The sequence below is a fragment of the Dromiciops gliroides genome, chromosome 4 (assembly GCF_019393635.1).
Source record: "Dromiciops gliroides isolate mDroGli1 chromosome 4, mDroGli1.pri, whole genome shotgun sequence".
NCBI classification, from domain to species: Eukaryota; Metazoa; Chordata; class Mammalia; order Microbiotheria; family Microbiotheriidae; genus Dromiciops; species Dromiciops gliroides.
In genome coordinates, this window is record NC_057864.1 from 348488175 (window position 1) to 348511153 (window position 22979).

Below are 22979 nucleotides of genomic sequence, written 5' to 3' on the forward strand. Positions count from 1 at the left end.
GCAATACTCACAGACACATCTTCATGATTCTCTTGAGCTCATCACCAGATGGCCACCAAGTATTGTGTTTTTTTCTTTCTTGGCTTTGAGCAATCCATAAAATAGGCAAAAAGACACAATGTCCCTGAGTTCTATGTGGTCCCCTTCCACTATTGCTTCTCCTTTTTGAATAGTATTGGTATGGCAAAAAAGAATATAAGCACCAGTGTTATCAGACTCAAATAGAAACGGATTTAATCTGATTGGAGTGGCACTGGGAAGTTTTAGAGGGTTGCTTGTAGCCTCTGGGCTATAAGTGACACTTCTGCTTTTGCACCACCTACAAGTGTTACTTTAACTCATTATTCTTGATGTGCTACTATCTTTGACAAACAAGCTGACCTCTAGTTAGGGGAATTAAACCATATCCTTATTTGCATTTGCTTTTTAAAATAAAATTAGAAGACAGCTTGCAGATTCCTTGGAGAGGTTAATAAAGGAATTGCTTAATTTGTTTTTGTTTTCCTGTGTGCCCACAGGCAGCAGGCACGGAAAATATCATTTCATGGACTGTTTGATAGGAGCTGTAGAATGTGAGCTCCAAAAAGGTTGGCGATGTTTTCCTTTTTAACATTGAATGTTTAACTTTAAGACTGGGAGAGCATTTTATAAATATTATTTATATCGTTTTATTCTCACCACAACTGTGGCAGGTAGGAACTTTTATTATCCCCATTTTACAATGGAGAGACTGAGGCTAAAGGAGGTTATGTGACTTACCCAGGGTCACACAGGTAGTAAGCATCTGACGTTAGATTTGAACTTGGGGCCTTCCTGACTCCAAGTCTGGGTCTCTGTGCCACCTAGCTGCCTTATTTTTGTCTGCGTATCCCCAGGGTTCTGTTTTCAGTGTTACTTTATGGTTGTGAAAAATGGAATATCTTTGCCTCCAAAGAACCAAAGATGAGTATGATCACACAGAGGACCACTGAGAGGCCCATGGTGGGTGTGAGCAGGTTACAACACATAAGGAGTGAGGAACTTCAAAAAAAGAGAAGCAAAGGATGTCATCCAGGAATTATATGGCAAAAAGAGAAGATGTGGTGGCCAAGAGAGCAAGGAAAATGGATGACAGGTGGACAGGCAACTGATCTGCTGATATCTTCATGATGTCAGGAGAAAGAGTTATAGGCTACCAGCATATTGGATGGACTCCCTATAACAAACTTTGGAGTGAGCAGAGATAAGAGGCACATAAGATGGACCAGTATATATGAACTGCAATCCACATAGCTGGTGGGCAGTTCTGAATTCATAGGAGATCACGGGTGCATTTAAGTATCGAATATCCCCAGTGCTCAGTATCGGAGCCTATCACAGGTTATTTAATAAATCCTTGCTGAATCTGATTAAATAAGCTGGTTATCCTTATAACAGTCATTTTGGAAACAGCTGTTTGTGAGCACAGTTCGCTCATCTGGTAATAACAAAGGTTAGAGTAAATAAATACCAAATCAGAAGAAAGGATAACAGTGAAGAGATAATGCTGTGCAATTGACACAATCTGTTTAAACAAGACACATCTTTTCCATTCTGTAGTTTACTCTTTGAACTTAAGTGTAGGACTCTACATTTTAAATTTATTTGGGTCCATTATGCTATCATGTTTAGGCCTTTGCGGATCCTTATTTTGTCATTTGGAGGGTTAGCCATCTCTTCCAGATTTGGTCATCCACAGATTTGCTAAGTATTTGTTTGGTCTTCACCCAGCTTGACAGAAATCCATTTATCAATTCTCTTTGTATGCTAGTCAACTAAATGTTAACCTTCCTACCTCTCTTATCTCTACCATAAAAAGTTAAAAACATTCTGTCTCAAAGAGGAGTCACTACATTAGAACTATTGTAAGCAAATTAATGATAATAATGAAAGTTCTTATAGCAATTTTTATTATTTTACACTTGAAAAGCTATTAAATTATTACATATGCAATTAACATTCCTTTCAGAATCACTTATTGTCAGTAAATTAAAATAATCATTTCCTAACCTTAGAACTGAACCCTTATTTTTAGCATCTCTCTCTGTCTCTTTTTTTTTTTTTTTTTTGGTGGGGCAATGAGGGTTAAGTGACTTGCCCAGCTAGTAAGTGTCGAGTATCTGAGATCAGATTTGAATTCAGGTCCTGAATCCAGGGCTGATGCTTTATCCACTGCGCCCTCCATATATCTTTCTTAATGAGCTAGGCAGACTCTACTGAATGATTAAAGTATTCTCTCGATTTAAGTAATTTACTTTCTTCTTTTTTTTTTTTAGTAATTTGCTTTCAAAAGCATGTTAACTGTTTTCAGAGAGAGATTATCAATTGTCCCACCAAAACTATCATAAGTGAGCTCTAAAGTGACCTGAAATCCTAACTTTATTGGAAATTGTAAATCATAGTAGATTAGTGGGTATAATTTGTATATACTACGTGGTGACTATAACTTAACTCATATTTTAATATCTAGGCCCTATCATTTCTTTTCTTGGGAACCTCTATGTAACTTGAAAGAAAATGAAAATCATGAACTCAGTTCAGCTTAGTTTTGCGACCTTGTTGGATCATATATGGGGCTTTCTCAACTCTTTGAAGCTGAAAAGATATGTCCAACTGTGAAAATAGGGTTATCAGAATGGTTTTACGTAATTAGTGTCATGACTATATTGGTTGTTTTGCACATTTTTAAGGGAGAGTAACCAGAAGTTCACAAAACTCATTATTATAGACTTTTAAAAGCCTCTTATTGCTTTTTTTTAACTGTGAGGTTGTGTAAGGGTTATTTATATGCACTAGGTTTGAAGCAGCCCATGGATTTATCACTCTAAGTTGTGCAGTCCACATTTGTTGGGCTTACTGCAGAGGTCTTCTTTACTTTCTTCCGGTAGAGGTAATAATTATAGCATTTTTGACCTCTGGGTGAACTCCCTGCTGTTGGTAGCAGATGATAGAAAGGAAGGAATAGCAGCCGTTTCCCACTTTGGGAAAGGTTTAAGGTTTTGGGAAAGGTTTGAAAAATAGAAATGTTTAGGACACACTTAACTCCCCCCAAAATCCATTTCCTGATCTTCATTTTGTAACTCTTAGGAGGCAAGCACCTCACCCTACAATTGAAGACAAGATCTCAAGAAATCATTCCAACTATGTGAGAACAAAACACATTAAGGAAATTTATTAATATTGAGTAACCATATTGTCTGCTTTTTAAATTAATAAAAAAAAACTATTTGCCAGTCAAAAAACAAAATAAAAGGGTATTCCTAACACTCTTAAGAGCAGAAAAGAGATTAAGGAATGAGAAAGGTAGAATGAGAAAATGAGAAAAAGAAAAGTGATTTTTGTGTATAGAAGCATAAATTAGTTTGCCTGAGGGTGGGGATCATTTTACTTTAATGGTAAAGTCCAGAAGCTCTATTATTTGCCAGTAGTGTACAAAAATCATCAGCTTCCTCTCCCACCCTCACCAATAAAATTTGTTTGACCCATAACATTCACCATATTTACTGTTTCTTCATTCTCCCAACTGTCTTCACTTTGTCCCTCCAGAAACTACAGTCCAAGTTCTCTATTCAGCAGAAAAGTTTCTCTGAAGACAAACAAAACAAAAAAATTGAAAACAGAAAGAAAAAAAAATTCACTCCCTGGTTCCTATTAGCTCTGAAGTAATGAATGAATGAATAAATGGTTTGTTTTTAGCTGATTTATTTTGTAGCAAATACTTATTTTCCTGATTACATTAATAATTTTTTTAATTAGTAAATTCAATTCAAGCTCACGTTCTGTAAGAGGCCTTTTCCAGTCTCCCCTTTCATTTCTATTCCTGTTCCTTTCTCTTTCTTCTTTCTTTTCTTTTTTTTTTGGGGGGGGGTCAACTTTTTAGTTAAACAGGGGAAACTCTGAAGACTAGAAAGAAGAAAAAACAGTCCCTGCCCTCAAGGAGCTTAAAGACTAATGGGGGGAATAAGACTTTGACATAAACAAGTAGATATAAAAGAGAATGTAGTTAATAGCAAAATGAATATCTATACAAAGTGCTGTAAGTCATACAGGGTGGGAAAGATCACATTCAACCAGAGAGAATGATCTCCCTCAAAGGAGAGAAGAATTACAATAGAAGAAAATAATGCATGAAGGTAAAAAGAGACCAAGACAAATTTAGGGAATGGCTGGTACCCAGATTTGGCTGAAACAAAAAGTGCATGAAGGAGAGTACAGTGAAATATGACTAAAAAGGAAGACTGGAACCAAACTGTGGAGGTCTTTAAACATGGGGCTAGAGGGGCACCTATATATGACTGGTAACTGTTTAATGTTTTTGTACAAGGGAATGACATAGTCAGACCTGTGCATAGGAAAATTATTTTGCTAGCTCTGTGAGGGATGGATTGGAGATTGTGGGGGTGGGGGGACTAGGAAGGAAAATTATTTAATCAATCAATGAGAATTTAGATAGTATCTACTGGATGCTAGACACTGGGCTAGGCACTGAGGATGCAAAGATCCCAAATATCTGTATGCGTACATATATGTGTGTGTGTGTGTGTGTATGTGTATATATATATATATATATATATATATATATATATACACACACCAACAGTTTTTAAAATCAAGTCTTTTCCCACCCCAGTCTGTTTACCACACAGATGCCAGAGTGACTTTCCTAAAGCATAGGTCTGACCATGTCATTTCCCCCACTCCATAGCCTCCAGCCTCATTATACATCACTCCCCTTCTTTCAATCTTCAGGCTAGTCAGACTGGCCTTCTTGCTATTCCTCAGGCATACCACCTCTATCCCCCCCCCTTTTTTTTCTACTTAATGTCCCTCCAGAAAATACAAAAACAGGGAGAAAAATGGAAACAGAAAGTAAGAAAATTAACTGCCTGGTTTCTTTCATATGCACATATTTGTATGTACATGTGTATGTATGGATGGATAGAGAGACAGACCATAAATATACAGCCATATAAATGTGCATTTATCCATATATGCATAAGTGCATATATGTCTATATACACATGTGTAAGACAGAAATCAGGCCATCGTTTTTCTCATGTGTGTGTGTGTCTTTGTATGGGAAGAGGGAGAGGTATATAAAACAGTGGGTATGTACATGGCATCTGTGTAAAAAATAGACTGAGATGGGGAAAGACTTGATTCTAAAAATTATTTTTAATATATGCCCTTTGGTTTTGTATCACATCATTTCCATCCTTGTCCTTTTATCCCATGTTTTAGTGAGCCCTCCCTTATAACAGAGATTTAAGAAGAAAAAGTGCAGGAAAGGTTCAACACAACCAATAAAACATATCATCTGGGTCTAATTGTACAAATAATGTTTCACACATATAATCACCATGTCTTCAGTGAAAGGTTTGAAGTACATTTTCTCAATTCTTTTCTTTGGCCCATTACAATGTTGTTTCATTTTATTGTCCTTTCCATTTCTATTGACGTAGTCAATAGAAAGATAGATAGGTGATTGATAGATAGACAACACATATATACATATATTTGTTTATTTTTCCTGGTTCTGTTTATTTCACTCTGCATCAATTCATATTCAGTCTCCCTATATTTCTCTGAATTATTCTTATTAATCATTTCTTACTGCACAGTAATGTTCCTTTATGGGCAGCTAGACGGATAGAGCAGTAGGCCTGGAGTCAGGAAGACTCCTCTTCCTGAATTCAAATCCATTTACTTGCTGTGTGACCCTTCAAGTCATTTAGCCATGTTTGTCTCAGTTCCTCATCTGTAAAATGAGCTGAAGGAAATAGCAAACTGCTCCAGTATCTTTTCCAAGAAAACCCCAAATGGGATCATGAAGAGTCAGATATGACTGAAAAATGACTAAACAAATGTGTGTGTGTGTTCCATTATATTAATGTACCACAATTTGTTTAGTCATTCTCCAATCAATGAGTACCTACTTTGTTTCTAGTTATTTACTACTGCAAAAAGTAACTGCAATAAATACCGGATATTTTGGTGTATATCCTGAATTCTCTTACTTTGCTCTGGTTTAGCTTTCTTCATATTATGATAATTGGTTCATCGTGATCAGAAGTAGTATTGACTACTTCATTGTAAAAGGAAGTCTGCTTGGTGATGTGGGTAACATATTTACCCCATTTACACTTTTGCAATTTCCTAATCTGTAGTGTTAGTCATTTTTATGGACTTCCTTGAAATGAAGAGATAGCAACTTCCTGACTTACAGGATAGTGTGGGTGTTGAGGGAGGACTATGCAAAGAATGCAATTCCAGTTCTCTTTTCTCCATTAATATACAGGTAATCTGATTGTTCGATAGCTAGAATGAAACTGCCAGCACCAAAGGAACTGTGTGATCTAAATCTAGGGTTCCCTGAGGGATCCCAGACCAGTCCAAGAGACTTGGGAAGACAGTTTAGTTGTTGAATTCAGTCAGGAGGATTTCCTTTGGCTGTCACCATGGACCAGAAATTATTCTTGTTTTCACTGTTACCTCACTAGGCAATCATTTACCTCAGCTTTGCTAATTAATACTATAAATTTACCATCTTTAATGTATTATTAAGGTTTAAACCAGAATCCTTTTCACCATATGAAGTATCTGGAGAGTAAAACAGTTGAAATAATTTCTTTGCTACTTTCTTGGTGCTGAAGTTACTGATGGTAATGGCAAACTATTCCAAAAGTAATCTCTTAGGGATAACACAGCATAATGACCTTAGGTAATTAAAATACTGAGTAAATGTATGCTGGGTTAATATTAATAGTAAGTGGCCATGTGAAAAATCTACCTAGAAGACATTGGATCTAATCAGCCACTAAATAACTCATGCCTGTGGAGAAAGTCCTTTAATCTTTCTAGGTATCAGGTTTACTCATCTGTAAAATGATGGGGTTCAGTGACATGATTTCTGAGGTCCTACCCAACTTTATGATCACTTAATCATTCTATGATTCTTCTTTGATACTTCACTGGGTTTGTGGTCTCGTCAATGGTGGCACTCTTTCTAGGGGCACAGATCCAGAGGCAGCTAAGTGGTATTCTTCTATGTGCCTGACGCAGGGAAGATGCTTAATAAACACTTCTTGGCTTGACTTGCCACAAAGATTAGAAATATCCTGCTCAGGATTGCCCACCTCTGCTCAGGTAAAGACATAAAGAAATGCAAGAAGCAACAAAGCCAGTGACTGGCTCCACTAGGCCAGTACATTTACTCTCTTTGCCTTTTGCAAGCAATAACCATTCTTCCACAGCAAAGTTGTCAACCCACATTGCTAGAGGGAATTTCTTCATCTTTGAATTCTCTACCCCAGTGAAATCACAGGTCTGATCCCTCTCTATCTCCCGTATTCTTCATCAATGTCTCATTTCAGTCATTCAGTCATTAGGCCACTAGACACCTATTATGTTCTCTTCTGAGGTGGGTCAGACAATTGACCTCACTGGTATGACCAGTTGCTTCCAAGTATAAGGTTTTGTCATTTGTCATTTCAGAAAATGATGAGGAACAAGATGCTCTGCCCTCTCTAGACAAGCCTGGCTGGTATTCCCAAGGAAATTCTGACCATCTTTATGAACTTCTCAAGAAGATGACTGGCAAGGAACAGCCCAAGGTATCCTGGGATGGAATTCGATTCCCTGATAACTAGTTGTGGGTGTTAACAAATAAAGATAAACTGGACCCATAATTCAATAAGCAGTTAGTGATCCACTGATGGGTCATCTCAAAACTCCTAAATGTTTGTAGACCTATAATCCTAATGTGAAGTATCTGCATGTCACTGCTCAGTACCACTTTTCCCCTTCACACCTTAAGAGATGATCCTCATATGTTCCTATATCTAAAAATGTCATCTCCTGGTGGCCTCCTTTCTGGTGATGAACTTCTCTGCCCTTAGCTAGAATGGTCCTCAGATAACAGAACCATAATCAACAATCAATCAAGAAACATTAAGCAACTAATATGTGACAGACACTATACTTGCCTTTGCGGATATAAAGGGGAAGATAAAATGAAAGCTTCCTCTGGACACTTATAATCTATCCCCCACTCATTTCCTTGGCCTGTACATTAAACCTTTCCAAACTGGTTCAGTCTGCCAAAGTTTGTGTGCCATTAGTAGATCCTTGAAGAACCGATTAACTCCACAAAACCCCATGCCAACATGAGGATATAGGAAAATAATTTCATTATTGCCTATCTCTTTAAGCCTTTTAAAAGATATAGACAGAATTTTTGTTTACTGTACCTGGAGATAGGTCGACATGGAATTTTAAATCAAAACATTTGATTACTTAATTGACTCTGAAAGGACTGAACCCACCATCTTATCAGGCTGAGCCTGGACCACTTTTGGTTAGTAAATTGCCTCAACTGTATTAGGAATTTCAGAAATATTCTAAACAAGGAGGAGAAAGCAAAGTGTAGTGGGCTTTGGCTGGAAGGGACCCTAACAGTACAAGTGTGAGATATCAACGTAGAGGCAACATGATTTTGGAGTCCAAATTTATGAACTTGAACTTGTTAGGTAATTCTTTTATGAACTTGGGCAAATTGATTACATTTTTCTGGTCCTGAGTTTCTTCCTCTGTAAAATGAGAGGATATGTAAGATATCTTCCATCTCTAAGTTTTATCAGCTTGTTGATAGCTACAAGAATAAAAGAGCACAGCACACAGTAGTAAATTATTATAATAACCTTGTGTTTGGTAAATGTAAAGATTTAAGTTTTTAGGATAAGAATTCACTGTTTGGTAAAAAAAAAATTATTAGAAATTTGAAAAAGAGTATGGCAGAGACTAGGTATAGACCAATAACTTACACCATTTATCAAGATAAGGTTAAAGTGGATATGTGACCTAGACATACAGGGTGATATCATAAGTAAATTAGAAGAACATGGAACATATTACCTATCAGATTTATGGATGAGAAGAATTTATGAATAAATCACAGATAGAGAGCAATGAGAGACATAAAATGGATAATTTCGATTACAAAATTCAACCAATGTAGCCAAAAGTAGAAGGAAAGCAGAAAATATGAGAAAAAAAATGTAGACAGTTTCTCAGATAAAGTTCTCATATCTCAAACTTATAAAAAAGATGTCATTCCCCAGTCGATAAATGTTCAAAAGATAAGAAGAGGTTTTGGAAGAAAACTACATATGGTCATATAAAAAGACTCTAAACCATTATTGATTAGAGAAATACAAATGAAAACAACCTATCAAATTGGCTAAAATGGTAGAAAAGGGAAATGACATGTTAAAGGGGATGTGGAAAAATTGGGACACTAATACACTGTTGGTGGGACTGTTTACTGATTCAACCATTTTGGAAAGCAATCTGAGTTTACGCCCAAAGAGTTATAAAACAGTGTATACCCACCCACCCAGCAATACCACTATTAGTTCTTTTTGCCAAGGTGATCAGGGAAAAAGGGGGAAAAACCCCTGTATATTCTAAAATATTTATGGCAGCTCTCTTTGTGGTGTCAAAGAATTGGAAATTGAGGGAATGACCATCAATTGGGGAACAGATGAATTTAAGTTATGGTATATGTTTGTGATGGAATACTACTGTACTATAAGAAATGATGAGCAGATTGATTTTAGGAAAACACGGAAAAACCTGCATGAAATAATGAAGAGTGAAATGAGCAGAATGAAAAGAATGTATATGTAACAGCAATATTATTTGAAGAGTAAATGTGAATGTTAAAGCTATTCTGAGTTATATAAATATTCAAATCAACTACAAAGGACCTATGAAGGAAGATACTATGCACCACCAGAAAAACAACTGATATATGGAAGTATGCATTATATAGTTTCACATATCTATGTCAAATGTTGGCCTCTAATGCAAGACTGGGAGGGAGGGAAACAACTTAGAACTCAAATGTAACTATGTATCTATGTCATCTATATCTATATCCTCTATCTATCTATCTATCTATCTATCTATCTATCTATCTATCTATCTATAACTATATATGTATGTATATATATATATGTGTGTGTGTATGTGTATGGGTGTGTATATATACACACACACATATATATTGTAACAATTGGAATGACGCCACCTGCTGGAGACTTACTGTAGAAAAGCTCCACCACGAGGAGAAGGCCTCTGAGGGCAAGCCATGTGGTCAAGGTCCTTAGCGTCAGGAAGTGACGTTTGCTCGTGGGTACTATCTATCAAGGCTACCAGCCAATCAACTTGAGGAGCCTCCCATTTCTGGGAGGAGGACACGAAGTAGGAAGTGGAAGCAGGTGAAGGGGTGCTGGCTTTTTTTGGTTCCTGACCTCGCCATGGTGGGTCAGATGATAGGGTCTCTTAGAAAGAGTTAGATTTTTACCTTTCTATCTGATCCTAATGCTCTTTAATAAATACTTAAACACTTAAATACTCTTGCTAAAGCTTATAATTTATTGGCAACCACTCATTAGATTTTAGATAGTATAGCTAGAATTTTAGCCCCTTACTATATATATATATATATATATATATATATATATATATATATATATATATATATATATATAAACTCATTAAGGAGCAATCATTCCATTTTTCCTGATCACAATGAAAAATGCAGTTTCTGTTAGAAGAAAATAGAAAAGAAATCATGATTTCCTTTCTAAATGCATTACCCAAGCCAAAGGAAATGTGTTACTGCATTTAGGAAAACTTTTTGCAGTGTATAAAAGAAATACTAGTTGTAACAAGTTTTCTTTAGCAAGTTCTTTAACTTATCACTTATTTGATGAGTATGAAGTTTTAAAACTTGCTTGGCTCTGTGAAATTTTAAAGGGGATTTTTTCCCCACTGGAACAATACATGTGCTGTTCAGTTTATTTTTTTTTAATAGCTTTTTTTTTTTTTTGAGACTACACAGTGCTTTCAGTTGGTGTTTCTTAGTAAAGGAATTTTTATTACTATCTTCTCTTCTACCTCAGAGTGCCATGTTACATACAAGGCCTTCCTGTTAGTAGGTTCCTCATAAGTATCTCTTGATTTGATAATAGTTAATGCTGTTCCAGAGTAGAATGTGTTGCTTCAGCACGTACCGAGTTCCCCATTTCTGGAGATCTTCAAGCAATGGTTGATCACTTAGATAGTATGTTGTGTAGGGAATTCCTTTTTCAGGAATCCAGGTTGAGCTCAATAACCTCAGAAGTCCCTTTAGCTTTCTGAGATTCTGTGATTTAAATCACATACAGATGCTATACTGTTTATATCCCCTTTGATATTGCAATTCTATTGGAAAGGCAAAGCAACAAAAGCACCGAAGGTCACAGAGGTGGGAAGGCTGATGGATCAGTTGCCAAGTCAAAATATTTGTAAAACTTCTACATATTACATTTTACAGTATTTATGGAGGAATTTTCTTTCAATTCTATTGAAGTATATTCTCTCGGTCTCGGTCTCTGTCTCTGTCTCTGTCTGTCTGTCTGTCTCTCTCTCTCTCTCTCTGGATATGAGAATATGGAGAGAAGAACTTGGCTTTCTCAAACATATAGCCCATTTTTAACTTGCTGTCTGACCCACAGGTTGTTTATTTTGGTGACAGCATGCATTCAGATATTTTCCCAGCATGTCACTATAGTAACTGGGAGACAGTCCTCATCTTAGAAGAACTCAAAGAGGACGAAGACTTGGTGCCTGAAAAGAATGAATCTGAACCTTTGGAGAAGAAAGGAAAGTATGAGGTAAGGGTTCCCTACAGCTAACTTCATGAAAGAAAAACCTTTATGTTTGAAATATCTCACAGGCCACTTGTGCCAAGAATGAAAATATCTTTTGGCAAGTGATCTCCATGCTAGATTGGTTCTCAGTAATATATCTTACTGATAATTTTAAAGTGATGCAAGCATGACCTAGTCCTAATTCCTCTCCTCACTGAATGTAGCTTTTTAGTCTGTTCTGAGGCACCACGTGCATACTGAAGGATACCAGTGAAGCCAAATCCTGAATCATTAGGCTTGTACTATATGTCTTCTCTGCTTGGCCAAGAAAGTAATTCATTCCCTGTTTCTTCATTTGTCAAATTTAACTAACTTGGGTGCCTCATTAAACTTACTAGTAAGCCAAGGAACTTCTCCTGGGATAAAGAACTATTGGAAAGTAAACTGTATCCTGCTTAAATGGGAAAATTATGTCTTTGGGGGTGGGGGAAGGGAAAAATGCAAAAAGATTTAGAAATAAAGTAAATATATCCTAAGTAATGACAATAATTCATAAAAAAGGAAAGTCTGGATTCAATAACTAGAATAGGGAAAAGTTTGAAGATATTTAGCATTCCTTGAGTTCCTTCAGGTTGAGATAAAGTAGATTTCTATTGTTTAGGTCAAAGAGGTGTTCGAGGTGACTTTCTTGGTTTAGTGAGGTTACAGGTAGCATTCTGCTGAGGGGAACTTAAGTCACAGAACCATAGATTTAGAGCTAGAAGAAATCTTAGGGACCATAGGGTCCAACTCCCTCATTTTACACATGAGGAAACTGAGGCACAGAGAGATTAAATGACAGTCTTCCTGATTCATATCCAATGCCCTATCCATTGTGACACACCTGGAGGGGAAAGATATTTGAAGTATGATCATAGGGCAAGATAGAATAAGACAAGGGGAAAAAAGGAGCAATGGGGAAAATATCCCAATAGTATTCAGACTATATCCCCTTCACAGACTCATTTTCTTGTTAGAGAAAATTGGTTTATAGTTCTCCCCAAAACTTATGCTATGAAATGCTAAAGTGGTCAAGAGATCATTCTATATCAGATAAGAGTCTAACTACTGTGCCTGTGGCCTAAAAGGGGAAGCACCCTATCTGTACTAGATATCTCCCCTGATGCTGTGGGGGTTGAGAAGAAAATGGTTAGAAAGGGAAAGGAATGGGTTCCCTGGAACAACCCTTCCCTGATTCCTACTTCCAACCAAGTCATTGAAAAAATGTGTGATTGGTGGCAGGGCTGGCCTTAGCATAGCAATATGTGGAGCTCGAAGACCATAGATGCCTGAGGGGCAAGTGGCATCAGAGGGACAGGGACATGTATCCTAGCTCATTCAGTAACAGCTTGTGTTTAGGCTCATACTTTAATGCACAATGATGATCTGTGTCCCTGACAGGAAGGAAAAGATATGTTTTCTTCCAAGACCTCAAACTCCAGAATATTCTTAAAATGCTCTGCTCCAAAGTAACCCTGGCAAGATCGAATGCCTACTTGTTTGATTTGTGTTTGTTTGTGATTGAGGAACTATCTGTTATTGGTGAGCCCATTGTTTGTTGGCAGAGGTTTCATGCCAGCTTGGATACATATTTGCTTCTGTGGTCCTATTTGTTAACTTTTTGGGAAAACCCTCGTCACATAAGTAAAAACCGAATAGTTATCCCTGAGATTCAGAATAACTGAAGTAACTATCTTGTTTATTATTGTTGTAGTTGTGTTTTTACAAATAGAAACTTAGAATCACAGCCCAGAAAAATCAGATTCTACTATGGTATTTTTCCTGCTTTTAATCTCAGTATCAGTTCTGTTCCTCTGGACTGTCTGCTTCTAACACCATGGCCACTAGAAAACATCAAAGCCAGGAAGTAAATATAGCAAGTCATTAAAGTTCAGTAATCTTTCCTGTACTATGGGGGGAAGGATAGAGGGGGTAGATACAGACATTCTTAACTATCCTGGTAGGAGGGAAATATTAAAACATTATTCTTATAAAAATGACAAACAGAAAGCATTGTGTCTGTTGGGGGAAGGCAGGGTAAAGCGGGTATTTTTTGGTTATTGCTAAGAAAAATATAGATTATTTCTTTCCAACCAAATATGTGAGTCAGCAGACCATCCAGGGTAAATGCAAACTGTTTTTAAGTGGAAAATGTGTGAGCACACAACTATTTCAACCCATATTTCCAGTTATTTTACTCACCACAAGTAAAGCAATAACTTCTTAGTAAGTGGAATTAAAAAAAAAATTAACCAAACCTTCTGAAGTTATCATTATAAGCCTTGAGTTAAGAGAAATCAGAAATTTTACACTTATGCATGTGCAGTCAGTATTTGTAGTTTCTTTATTAGCCTGTAGAAATACAGTTATGACTTGCTTAGACTTGAACTGGAATTCAGAAAAATTGACAGGAATTTCCTTTCTGGAGAAACTCTTGGGTGGGCACATATTGAGCAGAGAATTTCCACGTCACTTTCATTTGCAGTGGTTTAAACAGGAGCTAAGAACTTTAGGTAAGAACAGGGAGCATTTTGAATGGAGTTTAGTGGATTTTGTTGTTGTTGCCCAGTCATTTTTTAGTTATGGCCAACTCTTCTTGACCCCATTTGGGGTTTTCTTGGTGAAGATTCTGGAGAGATTTGCTATTTCCTTCTCCAGTTTATTTCACAGATGAAAAAACTGAGGCAAACAGGGTTCAATGACTTGCCCACGGTCCCAAAACTAGTAAGTATCTGAGGCCAAAATTGAACCTAGGAAGATGAGTCTTTTTGACTTTATGCCTAACATTCTATGTACTGTGCCACCTAGCTGGTAATAGGGTTATTGATTCAGAGTAAAAGGAACCCATTTAGTAGATGAAGAAACCGAGTCCCAGAAATAAGATATTAAATGTTTTCCAAACAGTCATGCAGATAGTAAATAGCTGAGCTGGGACATGAACCCTAGTCTTCTTACTCTATAATCAACTATTCATTAGGGCATGGTGACCTCTCTAGCATGTCACATAGTTAGCTACTCTGCTGCACAGGAGAGGAAAGAGTTCACAGTTAAATTACTGGGCAGCTAGGTGGCACAGTGGATAGAGCACCGGCCCTGGAGTCAGGAGTACCTGGGTTCAAATCCGGCCTCCGACACTTAACACTTACTAGCTGTGTGACCCTGGGCAAGTCACTTAACCCCAATTGCCTCACTAAAAAAACAAAAACAAAAACAAAAAAACAGTTAAATTACTGTAGTTACTTTTGCACATACGCAAAAAAAAATAGCTGTAGAAATAGGTTCAAACAACAAAAATAATAGATTGAATCTATGTAATACTTTGTTCTACAAAACACATTCTTAACAGCAACCCTGGAAGGAAAGGTAGTCTAAGTATTCTCACCATTTTTCAGCCGTGGATACTGAGGTTGAGACTGACTCAAGATCTCACCCTGCCAATAACTGTTGGAGCCTGGATTATAACACAGGTCTCTTGTTACCTATCTCAGTTCTCTTATACAAATATTTCTAAAAATAAAGTAATAGGTCACTTTGTCATTTTATTATCTAGGATGTTCTGTCTAGAACTATCAAACCCATCCTTGGAATGATTAGAGAAGAGTAGTAGACATTCACCCTGTCAGATTCTGGGTAAATCACTTAACCCTGTTTGCCTCTGTTTCCTCATCTGTAAAATGAGCTGAACAAAGTAATAGCAAACCACTCCAGTATCTTTGCCAAGAAAACCCTAGATGGGGTTACAAAGAATCAGACAAAACTAAAATGACTAAACAACAATAAATATCAAATTCTTTTTTTTTTTTTTTTTGCGGGGCAGTGGGGGTTAAGTGACTTGCCCAGGGTCACACAGCTAGTAAGTGTCAAGTGTCTGAGGCCGGATTTGAACTCAGGTCCTCCTGAATCCAGGGCCGGTGCTTTATCCACTGCGCCACCTAGCCGCCCCCTAAATATCAAATTCTATTTCAATAAATGTTTTTGTAGGCACTAAATTAAGTCAAGGGAGCAAAAAGACAAGATGGCATCTTTACACTTATATTCTACTGGAAAACTATACCAAACCGTCTGCATAACACACAGCATATATATATCTAAAACCAAATTTGAATTCAGGAAGATGAGTCTTCCTGACTCCAGGTCTGGCACTCTATCCACTGTGCCACCTAGCTGCCTGATTGAAAAAAAAATGCATAAAGAATAGATAAAAGTGTAATGGGAAGACCTAACTCAGGCCAGTATCTTGTTAGTTAGTTTATGGGTTGTTGGAACAAAATGACTCATAAGTCATTTAGCAGTTAACAAAAGAAGGCCAACCATAGCATAGAAAGAATATTCGACAAGGATATTGCAACATTTAGCTTGGATAGACTTCCTCCCCTACTCCATGGAAATGCATGTGATCATCAGGGCAGGGTGTGGTGACTCATGTGGTCTTGAGACATCTGCCGAGTATGAAGGACCCTAACTGGGAAGCCATGTCAATAAGAGGCTGCCAGAAAACTTGGTCAAGGGAGGTCCAACTTGAGCCTAAATCTTCTGAGGTGTTCAGTTTCCTGGAACAGCTTGGTCACTTTTCAAGGGAAAACTAACGTAATCCATATGGCCAGTGGAGAAGGGAACGTTGGTCTATAAGGAACCTATGACAGAAGGCAATCTTAGGGGGAATATAAAAATGGAAATGCAAAATATGTACAAATTAAATAATAATAAGTATCTGGAGAGAGGTGGGGAAGAAGAGTAGCAAGGCTGGGGCAATTAGGAAAGGCATCCTGGAGGGGCAGCATCTGAGCTGTGATTTGGAGGAAGCCAAGGGTTTTATAAGGAAATAGTGAGGAGGGAATGTCTTCCAGGTAATGGAGGTTAATGAAATGTCATGTATGTAATGTGTGGTACAGCAAGACTGGAATGTAGCGTGCATGAGGCTGGAAAGATAGGAGCCAAACTGTGATGGGTATTAAATGCCAAACAGAGAAGTTTGTATTTTATTGTAGAGGCAATGGGGAGCTATTGAGGCTTCTTGAAAGAAGTATTGATATGGTCAGAGCTGTACCTTAGGAAAAAGTCCATTTGGCATCTATAGAGGGGATGAATTGGAGATTCGAGAGGCTTGAGAAAAGGAATTCTTTGTTAGGAAGGCTATTGCATTCATCTAGATTGGGGCCAATGAGTGTGGACTAAGGGTGGTTGTGGTGTTAGTAGAGAGCAGGGGATAGATTAGAAAGATAGAGTGAAAATAAAACTGCCAAGATCTGACAACTAATTTGATATGGAGATTGGGGTGGGAGGTGGGGTGAGGGAGAGGTAGACCTTAAAGAGAGTGGACAATCAAGGATAATTTTCCTAGGTCATAAACATGAGTGATTAAAGATGGTGCCCTTAACAGAAAGAGCAAAGTTAGGGAAAGGGATGTATTGTGAAGGGAAGAGGGGTACAAGGAGTTAGTGATTTCTGTTTTGTCTCAAAATGAATATAGAATATACTCCATTCAGGAATTTGCCAACTTACCCATTATGGAAATTATACAAAACCCCCAAATAGTTTAAGTTGTAGAATATCACAGAATCATAGAACTTTGATTCCAGAAAAAACCTTAGAAGTCATATCTAGTTCTCATTGTGCAGATTAGGAATGTGAGACACGCAGAGGTTAAGTGGTCACAACAGTAGTTAGTGGTAGGAAAGGAGTAAGTGCCAGATCTCCTGACTCTTGAACAGTTGCTTTTGCACAATCTTTGTACCCATACCTACTGATGTAGCTATGAACCTTCTACAGCTGCCTTTAGGAGGTGCTGTTCAGGCCTTTCTCTCGTTTTCCTTTGGAACTCCTAATATTAGTAAAGAAATTGACTGAAGGAAATAAGGAGAGCATTTTGGAAAGAAAAAAAAGGAAAGAAATACAAATCTGATATTTTCAATGTTAAAAAAGAAAACACATACATGTATATCATTATTACCAAAATAGCCAGTGATAGATTGCTGAGTGAATTTGCAAGAGTTTAACAAGCTGACATTGGTAACATTTACCATCAGAAACAAATTACCTGGGGCAGCTAGGTGGCACAGTGGATAAAGCACTAGCCCTGGATTCAGGAGGACCTGAGTTCAAATCTGGCCTCAGATACTTGACACTTACTTGCTGTGTGACCCTAGGCAAGTCACTTAACCCTCATTGCCCTGCCCCCCCCAATTACCTTATTTCATTACCTAAACCAACTTTTCCTGTAACTTCAAAGAAATAATATTTTCCTTCATTTTAGCTCTTTGGTAAACAAAAATCTCTGCCATCAAAAAACAAATCCTTTTGAGATTCAGATTCCAGATATCATAGAGTTAGAACTGAAGAGGACTTAGAAAGTATATAGTCTCATTTTATAGATTAGGAAACTGAAGCAGAAAAAGCTTAAATGACTTACCCAGAGTCACACAGTGAATAAAATGTCTGAGGCAGGATATGAACTCAAATCTCCCTGACTCCAAGTTGTCTATCCACTATAATACCCAGTGGCCTCAGCAACAGAATACTTGTTTGTGGAGCCATTCTTGGCTTTAAGAATGAACATTTTTTTCCTTTCAGTTTTGCCAATGAGTAGTTGGGACATAGGAGGCACTATCCATCACATGAAGAGTGTGAAAAAAAATTCAGGACCTCCAAATGACAATGCTGGTATTACCACTGCTTTATAAAGTGACTCAATAAACTTCTTTGTCCCCTAATTTCCTCAAGTTTTATAGAAAATTCTAACAATTTATTAAGACCAGGTTAGAAAATGTAGGCTAAATTGTTACTTAATGAACTCTTTATAGTAGGCCCTGCTTTAAGGAAATCCTATAAATAAACATTCCATTTAAATAACTAATAAATTAAGGAGTTATTTCATTATGTGAGGATACTTTACTCCCCATTAAAAAAAATCACTCAGGCTTGCTTGTGACTTGTTAACTATTTAGGAGGAGCAGGGTGGAGAAACTTGAAAGTTAGCTATTAAAAATAATCTAGAAAACATTTCAGAAATTGAAAAAAAATGAAATAACTCAGGCTCCAAAAATATTTTCTCACAGCTTTGGAAGAACACTCCCCCCCCCCCAGACACAGACACAGACGTACATTCTCACTCTCTCTCACTCTCTCTCTCTCACTCTCACTCTCACTCTCACTCTCACTCTCACTCTCACTCTCACTCTCACTCTCTCTCACTCTCTCTCTCTCTCTCTCTCTCTCTCTCTCTCTCTCTCTCTCTCTCTCTCTCTCTCTCTCTCTCTCTCTCTCTCCCCTCGTATAAAACAAGGCACACCTGTATAACCTTTTGCATGTTAGTGTTTTGAAGGCTTGATCCTTTGCAGCTGTCCGTTTTTTCTGCCCTCAGTATAAACACAAGTTCCTTTCCTTTCTGTGGTTTACCAGTACAACATACAAGGGTGATATTAAAGATGTTGAGTGTTTCTTCTGCAGGGACATTTTCCTTTTCACATAAAAGGAATTATTGTCTTGTTGCGTTTGTAAGTACATTCATCATCTTAAGTTTTCCAGGGAAGAGGGAGTTGAATTTTTCTATTAGATCTTCATCAGTGAATCTGACAATAAAAATAAATTATAAGAATCTATTAATTACTATGCTGTGCAGCCACATTTGGAAGAAGAAAGTCAGAATGAATTGAAAAGTGGGCATTGGGGGTGTGTGGGGGGGTAATTCTGTAGTCTTTTACATGTTCTTTGAGCAGAAAATTTGTCGTGGATTTTGAGAGGATAGGCTACAAAGTGCCAATTTTGTGACAGCAGTGTAACATTTCTATAATTAGGTTTCCACAGAGTATGTAGTTAACACTTTAAAATTAAAAAGGAGAATTTCATTAGACCTTTTTAAAAAATTTTCCCTGAAGCAAGCTGACATATGATGCTTCAGTAGTTTGTGGAAAAAGTAATTCATTTTAGGTTATTTCTAAATATGATGGGAAAACATGAGTATGACCCACCTTTCTCCAACCCACCAATGAAATTCTTGCCTAACTATTCTTGCACACTTGATTGATTATTATATTTCATTCGATTACATGTTTGATATGTCTTCCTTATGAGATTATAGGTTTACTAAAAGAGACACCGTGCCTTATCTTTGAGATGTACACCTAAGTATTGCAGTGCACCTCCAGGTATTATTGTAAAATCTTACTGGCTGACTCACAGCAGAGTTTAAATGTCTTTTTTGTCAAAATCGACGTAACACCTGAAATGAAGATAAAGGCAAAATTATGCTGCAAAAACCCTCCATTTTTACATAGGTAGAGAAGACAAAGATTTGCATTGAGGTTCATCTATCTCTAAAATTTGCCATCATCCCATATATACAATTCTCAAATAATTTAGAGCAGGCAGGATAATATTAGAAACCTGGGCAACAAAGTATTTGGTAGCTTTGCTTATTGCTGTATACATATAGGGGCAGCTAGGTGCCAAAGTAGATAAACTGCTGGACCTGGAGTTGGGAAGACCTGAGTTCAAATGTGGCCTCAGGTACTTACTAGCTGGGCAAGTCATTTAACCCTGTTTCTTGTTACTTCAGTCTTCTCATCTGTAAAATGAGCTAGAGAGGGAAATGACAAACCATTCCAGTATCTTTGCCAAGGAAATCCCAAATGGGGCCACAAAGACTCAGACAGTACCAATTGACTAAACAACAACAGCATATACACATAACAAACATGCCCATAAGTCAATCCACAAACACTTTTAATTGCCTCCTCTGTTCCAGACCCAGAGTTAGGTACCAATGATACAAAGATCAGAAAGAAACAATTCTTGCCATTTATTTTTTGTTTATCATTTTGGGGGTGGGGGGCAGTCAGGGTTGGGTGGCATACCCAGGGTCACACAGTTGGAGATTGCCTTATGTCTAAGGCCAGATTTGGGCTTGGGTCCTCCTGGGTCCAGGGATGGTGCTTTGTCCACTGTGTCACCTAGCTGCCCCATGATGAAATCTTTAAAATAAAATTAAGGGTAAGAGGATTGCACTGGGAGAAAGGGAAAGGGAGAGGTACATAAAAGAAGCAAGAAAAAGCTTATGGAGTGGAGGGGGAAATGGGGGAGGAGCAGAAGAGTGAATGAGCCTTATTCTCATCAGAATTGGCTCAAAGAGGGAATAACATACACACTCAAGTGGGTATAGTAATATATTTTGCACTACTGGGAAGTGGGAGGGGAAGGGGATGAGAGGGGAGGGATGAAGGAAGGGAGGGCAGCTTTGGGGAGGGGCAGGCAGAAGCAAAACACTTTTAAAAAGGGATAAGGTAAAAGAAGATAGAAAAGAGAGTAAATATCACGGGGAGCGAATAGGATGGAGGGAAACACAGTAATAGTAACTGGGGGAAAATTTGAAACAGAGGCAAGAGCAATGTAAGATGATGATGATGGTGGTGGTACTTTGCTGGGCTATTGTGAAGAAAATCCTTTGTCAAGTATAAGGTACTATATAAATGTTAGCTATTATTGTGGTTGTAATAATCAACCTCATGGGTTTTTTGTAAGGAAATCTCCCTTTAAAATACTATATAAATGTAGTTTACTATTAAAAAAATGAGCAGGATGCTATCAGAAAAACTTGGAAAGACTTACATGAGCTGTAAAGTGAAATGTACTGTATACAAAATAGCAGCAATATTGTCAGATGATCGGCTGTGAATGACTTAGTTATTTTCAGCAATGCAATGATCCAAGACAACTGAAGGACTTATGAAAAGTGCAATCCATCTACAGAGAAAGAACTGATGATACCTGAATACAGATGAAGTATATTTTGTTGCTGTTGTTAGTTCCTTTTTCTAAAGTTGTTGTGGTTTTTTTTTCTGTTTGCTATGTTTTGCACGACTGCACATGTATAACTTATATTGAATTGCTTGAGTTCTTAAGGGAGGGATAAAGAGGAAAGAAGAGAATTTGGAACACAAAGTTTTAAAAATTGATGTTACAATTTGTTTTTACATGTAAGGTGGAGGGGAAATTCTAAATAAATAAATAAGAAAAACAAAACAAAAAAAAGAAACAATTCTTGCTCTCAAGGAGCTAACGTTTTAATATTGGAGAAAGCATGTACATATAAATGTATATTTGTTGTGGTAGTTTACTTAATTAGTTGTCTGAGTCTTCATGATCCTTCCCATTTGGGCTTTTCTTGTTAAAGATACTGGAGTAGTTTGCCATTTCCTTGTCTAGCTCATTTTACAGATGAGGAAACTGAAGCAAAACAGGGTTGAGTGACTTGCCCAGGGTCACACAACTAGTAAGTGACTGAGACTGTGTATGAACTCAGGTCCTCTTGACTCTGGCCCCAGTGCTCTATCAACTGCACCACTCAAGCTGCCCATAAATGTATATATAAACAAATAGATGGTAATAGAAGGTGGGAGGTTGAGATCATTAGTACCATAGTGGATCAGGAATGGCCTCATGTAGAAGTTGATTATTTTAGTATGTTTTGAGGGGTACTAAAGCTTCTAAGAGGCAGAAGTAAGAAAGGAGTGCTTTCCAGACATGGGGGACACAGCCTGTGCAAAGGCATAAAGATGGGAGATGAAGAGTGATATGTGAGAAAAAGTAAAAAGGCTGGTTCATCCAAACCATATTGTATGTAAAGAAAAATACTTTATGATAAACCTGAAAAGGTAGGTTTAGAGTGAGGTTGTTGAAGATGTTGCCTTTAGATTTTAGTGTGTGTAGGCGTCAGATTCCATAATGCCCAGAAATGTCTCTAGTGAAATTAAGCCATTTCTTCTTTAGTGAGTTCTCAGATAGATGGCATCTAAAAAGAAAATCCCACCCTTTATAAAGTTGGCACCAATTAAGTCAATAGGAAAACTCTTATACTATTAAGATGCCCCAAAAAATCATGTGATCTCATGTCAGCAGAAGCAAGCACTCTTCTCCCAACCCATCTCCCCACCACTTTGCCCAAAAATGGCAGATGGATTTCATTTAGTAGTCGGATAAGAGAATTGGAGAATGCAGAATAAATATGGAAAGCACCAAAGGCTCATAAATCTAGAGACACATCTGGAGCTTTGTGTTACTCAGAAAATAAATTTGTTTGAGAAATGCATTTTGCCAATTTTCCATGCTGTGTTTCTATCTCTTTGTTTTGTTTCTTTCATTTGTTTACCACTGCTTTTGAAATACCTTAGCCACTTTGGAGAGAGTGCTCTAATAGCAGTCTGCCCCAAAGCGCCCACATGGGGTCGCTTA

At 37.5% G+C, this 22979-nt stretch overlaps 1 protein-coding gene across 3 annotated transcripts in view; it reads left to right on the plus strand.

The window, feature by feature from the left end:
* NT5DC1 (5'-nucleotidase domain containing 1) overlaps window positions 1–22979 on the plus strand; it is a 252923-nt gene that overhangs the window by 199078 nt on the left and 30866 nt on the right. For all 3 annotated transcript variants that reach the window (XM_044004362.1, XM_044004363.1, XM_044004364.1), the window contains exons 9-10: window positions 7513–7631; window positions 11580–11738. In XM_044004362.1, the coding sequence (XP_043860297.1) occupies window positions 7513–7631; window positions 11580–11738 (278 nt within the window). The remainder of the gene's footprint in view (window positions 1–7512; window positions 7632–11579; window positions 11739–22979) is intronic.